Source organism: Lotus japonicus, chromosome 6 (genome assembly GCF_012489685.1).
Source record: "Lotus japonicus ecotype B-129 chromosome 6, LjGifu_v1.2".
Classification (NCBI taxonomy): domain Eukaryota; kingdom Viridiplantae; phylum Streptophyta; class Magnoliopsida; order Fabales; family Fabaceae; genus Lotus; species Lotus japonicus.
The window spans coordinates 10,828,520-10,836,027 of NC_080046.1; the positions used below are offsets into that span (position 1 = coordinate 10,828,520).

Here is a 7,508-nt window from a genome sequence, read left to right on the forward strand (position 1 = left end):
GATCAATGGAGGCTAACTGGGTAGCCAGTTCTTCCTTCAGAGCTTCATTCTCCTGGACAGCATCCTGATCGGCTTCGTCTTGATCTTCTTCATATTCAAGGAGCATACAAATGCCCTCGAACTGAGCTTCAAGGTCCTTCCGGCGAGAGGCCAGACGAAGGAAGTCGTATAGAACTTCTTGAAGATTCTGAAGACAGTGAGTCTGATGGGATGTCAGCCAGCAATTCAGAAGATTCTCAATCTTCATAAGAGCTTGAGAAATCTGAGAGGTAGATAAATTAACGCTCCAAGGAAAGACTTAGTCAAATACCATAGTCTTGAGTTCAGAGATCAATTCGACAGTAGTCATCTTGATTTAGAAGCGAGGAGAATTGAGAGGAATGGAGTTTAGTTGGATTGAGTTGTGATGAAGAAGAATGAATGCAGAGATTATAAGGAAGAAAAGTAACAGAAAAACATGCATAAAACTCATCTAAACATAAAAGCATGTGAGTTACTAAGTGGACGGTGCATTGAATAAGAGAATTAGAAATTAACACAGTCAACATGAAATAAATTCACACAAAACAAATAAATGCATGCAAGATAAATGAGAAGGGTTCAAGGCTTTGATGATGAGGGAAGATTCTCGATCAGGTACTTCATCATAGCTTCCATTCTGCCAGAGGATTCCTGAATCTGCCTGCTTTGTTCAATCTGAACACGTCCTTGTTGCTCAACCATCTGAAACAATCTCTACTGATCATCTTGAATTCTGTCAATCCTGGCAGCAAGAGTAGCAACTTCTGGATGAGGAGAAGGTTCTGGAGCTTGAACAGGGGTAGGGACTTCTGCCTCTGATGGAATTTCAGCATCAACTTGAATTGGCACTTGCTTCTCAACTTCAGTAACATCTGCATCTTCCAGGATAACTACTCCTTCAGAGCTGTCTTCTGCAACCTCTGCTGAAACCATCTCAGCATCTTCTGAGGTACATTCAGATACAACATAGTTTCTTTCAGCCATAGCTCTTCTCAAGGGTTCACAAACTTTGTGCAGCACTCTCTGCCTTTGCTCATAAGCTCTCTCAGACGCATTATGAACTCTCAGACGTTTCTCACTGCTAAGCTGCTTCTGAAATTCATAAGTTCTGCTTTCTGACCATCTTCCGAAGGCAGACCACAGACCATCAACAAATGAAGCATCAAACTGATTATCAGTTACCTGATATAACCATTTCAATCTTCTGGTTGCCTCTTCAGAGAACTCCTGAATGAGTTGAATGAGATTTTGAGGTCGGAAGGAGGTTGCCAAGGTCAGGACAACCTGGGGAGTTATGGTTGCATTTGAGCTTGAAGCATTGGAACTATGAGTTATGGGTTGTCCTGAACGGGTAGAATCAATCTCATGGTTCTTCTCTATTCCTGAATGGTCAGACTCATCCATATGCTCAGCTTCAGAGATCGTCACTTGCCTTTGCCTGGAGGTAGCAGTCTTCTCAGGTGAGGTAAAACTCAGATCTCTTGAGTTCACTGCAGAATAATTGGACAAGGACACATAGGAAGTTTCTGCAACATCTTGGAGTTATTCTTCAAAGTTGGAAGCCACTTGTTGAACAGGCTTCACATTGAACGGAGGTTCAAGGATCTGAACATCATCATCCTCTTTTTCTTCCTCAGCAGGGATCTCACCAGTTTGAGTTAACAGGAGGGTCTTTGATGTGGATGGAGGCTTGGGAGTGAAGTGTTGAACCAAATTTCTCAGGGTAGCCTCACTTTGAACGATACCTTGAATGAAAGAATTGAAGGCAGGTACAGGTTCAGTTGAGGTGGATGTGGAAGAGGTTTGTATGTGGATGAATGGAATGGCAGTGGTAGCTGTTTGGATGTTTGATTGGGGGTTTTGTGTTTCAGCTTGAGAAAAGGCTTGTGTTTGAGGTTCTGTTTGAATGGGAGCTGTTTGGGTTGATGTTGGCAGAGATGTAGATATAGGCTCAGGTTGTTCAGGAATAACTACTAAAGCAGAATCTAAATTAATGCTTTTAGTAAGTTCCTTACTTGATTCCCTGAGAGGGATGGATCTGGTGGGTCTGGCAGTCCTTGCAGGATCTGAAGCTGTCTTTGATCTCCTTTCTCTTTGAACTTCTGAGATCTTTTCAGATGTTTGCTGTGGTCCTGACTCCTTCTTCTGAAGTGGACCCTTCAGAGGCAGTTTCAGCCTCTTGCCTATGGGCTCGACATCTGAATCAGTGGATTCTTCAGCTTCTTCTGATTCCCTTATGACTTGGAGCACATTTTCAATAATCTCACAGTCATCCTGCTCAACATCTTCTTCAACTTGAGCTGGTTGAATTCTTTGCCTTTTTACCAGAGGAACATCTTCTTCGGTTTCCTCATCAGATGATTCTTCAATAATTGCTTTCCTCTTGACATTCTTTCTAAGTGGAACTTCTTCTTCTTGGTTACCAGAGGAAGAATCCATAGAGCTTTCAGAGTCATCAGATTGAGATTCCTCATATGACTCTTCTAGAGTTCTTTCAGGAGAGGGTTCTGGAACTGGTTCCCTGATTACTACAGACTTTGATGCTGCTTTTGTTTTCTTGGTCTTCTCTATCAGAATCCCTTTGCCTTTGGGATCTGAAGGCTTGTTGATTGTTCTCTTGGCTCTCCTTGTTGGCATTTCAGGAGGACTGTCAGGAAGGTTTGTGACAAATTCTTCAAGGGTGATAGGATCTCCTTCTCTTCTGAGCATCCTCACATACTCCAGAATGCATGCTGGATTGTCCTTTTTAGACCATAGAGGAAAGTCATTAACAGGGTAGTTCTTCTGACGAATCTCTTCAGATGTGTCTTCTTTCGGTTCAATCTGAACTTTCTCAATAATCTGCATTCTCTTCAGCTTAGTTCCATTGAGAGGATCTCCAATGGTCATAGCCAAATCATCATGAAGTCCCAGATCAAAAAGAGCCTTGACCAGTCGATTCTGAGTGAAGATATCTGAGAGTAAACTTCCATAAGGAATGTAAGAAATAGACCTCTTATTCTCACCTCCAGTAGTTCTTGACTTCTCAACACATTCCTTCAGATAGTTGAAAAGCAGAAATGGCAGACATACAGGCTCACCCCTAGAAATGTAGTACATGATTACCTTCTGAGTTGCATTGAGGTAATTAGTTCCGCCTGTTCTGGGATGGATGCAGGATATGAAAATCTTCTGCCAGATCTTCATCTTGGGCTTCAGATTCTTTATAGCATACTTGGTCCTATCCATGGTCCAGTTGTCATAAATAGCAATATTGACAAGCTTCCTCATGCCAAGAACATTGGCATCAACGTTTTTGATCCTTTTTCCCTGTTGGAACTCCATACCCAGCAGCTTTGCAATGGACTCTTCTGAAATCATAGTCTTCCTATCCAGCACATGGGAAACGACGTAGTAGTCGTTGCAAACTGCATTTTTCCAGAATTCCACCACCAGTTTGTGGTAAATAGGACCACAGAGCCTATTGAAATAACCAGACCAACCTTGTAAGTCGACTTGATCCCTGATGTCGAAACCATGATCAGCCAGGTTGTCGAAGTCCACTCTTGCTTCGTTGCACACAACCAGTTCTTCAGCTTTCTTGACGCAGGTTACCACATTGGGTGTGTTCAGAATTTGTTGTGCTTCTTCAAATCTCTGAGTTTCTTGGTCTTTGGCAGTTTGTTTGGAGACAGCAGTTGTAGATCAAGTTTTGATCTAGTAGTACAACTCTATGTTTTGATGATTACAAGTTAACCTTTTGATATGAACAATTGTGGTACTCTAACGTGTTTTTCTGAGTGTGCTATTTACAGGCTCTGCCTCTATTCAATCTCACACAAATCAGAAGCACTGTGCTTAAAGGGTGTCCCAAGCAACGCTTTCGCATTGACCATGTTCAACATGAACAGTGGAAAAGCTTCAGAAGTTCTGAAGCTACACAAACTCTGATGTGGACTCAGTCACTAGAAGCTCTGAAGATCCAGAAGTTCTGATAACCTAGAAACACTGAAGGTTCAGATGTTCTAATGGTGTAGAAGACTCTGAAGATACAGAAGCTGAATAGTGGAAACTCTGAAGTCCAGAAGCAAGAAACTCTGAAGACCATGTACTTCCCTCTGAGTTCAGAATCAGAAGATACAATGGTCAGAGGATATGTGCTTTCCCTCTGACTCTGATCAACCGGCTTCACAAGTTCCAACATGAAGCTTTCCCCTGATCAGAAGTCTCCTAGGTTTAAAGGTCAAGTCACTATCCAAGTACAAAAGCAACTGTACCTTCCTGACGACCTACCTAACAGTCTCAGACATAGCAGAAGCTGGATTTTCCAAAACTGCCCTCCAACGGTAGCATTTCCCATGCAACGTTCAACCCTAATCCTTGGAGTATAAAAAGAGGCTGAAGACTGAAAGAAGCGGCGAGAAGAATTCACATACGCGCAAGACATATTCAAATTCTTCTAAGCTTTCTTTCATCTGAAATTCATTGAGTTTACTATTAGCTTTTTAGAAGCAAATCTCTTGTAAACAATTCTTTGATAAACAGTTTGTTTAGTTCCTTTAGGAGATCAAGGTTGATCGGATCCTAGAGAAGACTAAGAGAGTGAATCTTAGTGTGAGCTAAGTCAGTGTAATTGTTAGTCACTTGTAGGTTTCAAGTGCAGTTGTAACTCTTACCTGATTAGTGGATTGCCTTCATTCTAAGAAGGAAGAAATCACCTTAACGGGTGGACTGGAGTAGCTTGAGTGATTTATCAAGTGAACCAGGATAAAATCCTTGTGTACTTTTCTATCTCTTATCTTTAGCACTTAAGTTCTCGAAAGATTTGTTAAAATCTTTAAGGTGGAAGCTTTATCTTGAAAACGTTATTCAAACCCCCCCTTTCTACCGTTTTTCATACCTTCAATTGGTATCAGAGCGCAAGTTCTGATTACCACACCTAATAGTGTTCAGTGATCCGGGCCGGTGTGAAAAACAATGGCTGCTACCACCAGTGAAACTCAAAGAGATGGTTACAATGCAAAGCCTCCCATGTTCGACGGTCAAAGGTTCGAATATTGGAAAGATAGACTGGAAAGTTTCTTTCTAGGTTTTGATGCAGATCTCTGGGATATTATTGTGGATGGCTACGAGCGTCCAGTTGATGCAGATGGCAAGAAGATCCCAAGGTCAGAGATGACTGCAGATCAAAAGAAGCTGTACTCACAACATCACAAAGCAAGAGCAATTCTTCTAAGTGCTATTTCCTATGAAGAGTACCAGAAGATTACAGATCGTGAGTTTGCAAAAGACATTTTTGAATCTCTGAAGATGTCTCATGAAGGAAACAAGAAAGTCAAAGAATCAAAGGCATTGTCTTTGATCCAAAAGTATGAATCCTTCATCATGGAGCCAAATGAGTCCATTGAAGAAATGTTCTCCAGATTTCAGTTGCTTGTAGCTGGCATACGGCCTCTCAACAAGAGCTACACAACAAAAGATCATGTCATAAGGGTCATCAGGTGTCTTCCTGAAAGCTGGATGCCTTTAGTGACTTCAATAGAGCTCACGAGAGATGTTGAGAATATGAGTTTAGAAGAACTCATCAGCATTTTGAAATGCCATGAGCTGAAGCGTTCTGAGATGCAAGATCTGAGGAAAAAGTCTATAGCCTTGAAATCCAAATCTGAAAAGGCTAAGGCTGAGAAGTCAAAAGCTCTTCAAGCTGAAGAAGAAGAATCTGAAGAAGCATCAGAAGATTCTGATGAAGACGAGCTGACTCTGATCTCCAAGAGACTCAACCGAATCTGGAAGCACAGGCAGAGCAAGTACAAAGGCTCTGGAAAGGCAAAAGGAAAGTCTGAATCCTCAGGCCAGAAGAAGTCATCAATTAAGGAAGTCACATGCTTTGAGTGCAAAGAATCAGGGCAGTACAAAAGTGACTGTCCAAAGTTGAAGAAGGATAAGAAGCCAAAGAAGCACTTCAAGACAAAGAAAAGTCTGATGGTGACATTTGATGAATCAGAGTCAGAGGATGTTGACTCTGATGGTGAAGTCCAAGGACTTATGGCTATTGTCAAAGACAAAGGAGCAGAGTCAAAGGAAGATGTTGACTCTGACTCAGAATCAGAAGGAGATCCTAACTCAGACGATGAAAATGAGGTATTCGCTTCTTTCTCTACCTCTGAACTAAAACATGCCTTGTCTGATATCATGGATAAGTATAACTCTTTATTGTCTAAGCATAAGAAGCTGAAAAAGAACTTATCTGCTGTCTCCAAGACTCCTTCTGAACATGACAAAATTATTTCTAATTTGAAAAATGATAATCATGCCTTGATTAATTCTAACTCTGTGCTTAAAAACCAGATTGCTAAGTTAGAAGAAATAGTTGCTTGTGATGCCTCTGATTGTAGAAATGAATCTAAGTATGAAAAGTCTTTTCAAAGATTCCTGGCTAAAAGCGTAGATAGAAGCTTAATGGCTTCAATGATCTATGGCATAAGCAGAAATGGAATGCATGGCATTGGCTATTCCAAACCAATTGGAAATGAGCCTTCTATGCCTAAAGCTAAATCTTTGTATGAATGCTTTGTTCCCTCTGGTACCATATTGCCTGATCCTTTACCTGCTAAAGCTGTTAAAATCCCTCTTAAAAAGGGATCTTTCTCTATGTCTAAAAATCATGCAAAAATTCCTTTACACTATCATGTTGAGAAACCCAAGGTGATCAGAACCTCTGGGGTAACTAACAAGAAAGGACCCAGAAAGTGGGTACCTAAGGACAAGATTATCTATGTTGCAAATATCCTTGATAGCTCCACTGAAACACCAATCATGGTATCTGGACAGTGGATGCTCGCGTCACATGACGGGAGAAAGGCGTATGTTCCAAGAGCTAAAACTTAAGCCTGGAGGCGAAGTTGGCTTTGGAGGAAATGAAAAGGGTAAAATTGTTGGTACTGGTACTATTTGTGTAGATAGTAGTCCATGCATTGACAATGTGTTATTGGTAGATGGCTTAACACATAACTTATTGTCTATAAGTCAATTAGCTGACAAGGGTTATGATGTTATATTCAATCAAAAGTCCTGCCGGGCTGTAAGTCAGATCGATGGCTCTGTTCTGTTTAACAGCAAGAGGAAGAACAACATTTATAAGATCAGACTATCTGAGTTGGAGGCTCAGAATGTGAAGTGCCTTCTTTCTGTTAATGAAGAGCAGTGGGTATGACATAGACGGTTAGGGCATGCCAGTATGAGAAAGATTTCTCAACTGAGCAAGCTAAACCTTGTCAGGGGCTTACCTAATCTGAAGTTCGCTTCAGACGCTCTTTGTGAAGCATGTCAGAAAGGCAAATTCACTAAAGTCCCTTTCAAGGCAAAGAATGTTGTCTCAACCTCAAGGCCGTTGGAACTTCTGCATATCGACCTTTTTGGACCAGTGAAAACTGAGTCTATAGGTGGCAAGAGATATGGGATGGTTATCGTTGATGACTATAGCCGCTGGACATGGGTAAAGTTTCTAA

The 7,508-nt window shown here is 41.3% G+C and overlaps 1 protein-coding gene across 1 annotated transcript; it reads right to left on the reverse strand.

Moving 5' to 3' along the window:
- Positions 1-735: 735 nt before the first annotated feature.
- On the reverse strand, positions 736-3,291 carry LOC130724889 (flocculation protein FLO11-like). Its single transcript, XM_057576158.1, has 4 exons — positions 2,774-3,291; positions 1,671-2,668; positions 1,167-1,511; positions 736-944 (listed from the first exon to the last, which is right to left on the reverse strand). Exons 1-4 carry the CDS (start codon positions 3,289-3,291, stop codon positions 736-738), a joined length of 2,070 nt encoding a protein of 689 aa, XP_057432141.1.
- Positions 3,292-7,508: the final 4,217 nt, after the last annotated feature.

Coding starts and splice junctions, on each gene's coding strand:
- LOC130724889 (XM_057576158.1), bottom strand. CDS start 3,291: ATGAGGAAGCTTGTCAATATTGCTATTTATGACAACTGGACCATGGAT. Junction 2,669..2,773: donor GTTAATGACTTTCCTCTATG/GTCTAAAAAGGA, acceptor CCTTCCTGACAG/TCCTCCTGAAATGCCAACAA. Junction 945..1,166: donor TGATGCTTCATTTGTTGATG/GTCTGTGGTCTG, acceptor AGATGGTTTCAG/CAGAGGTTGCAGAAGACAGC.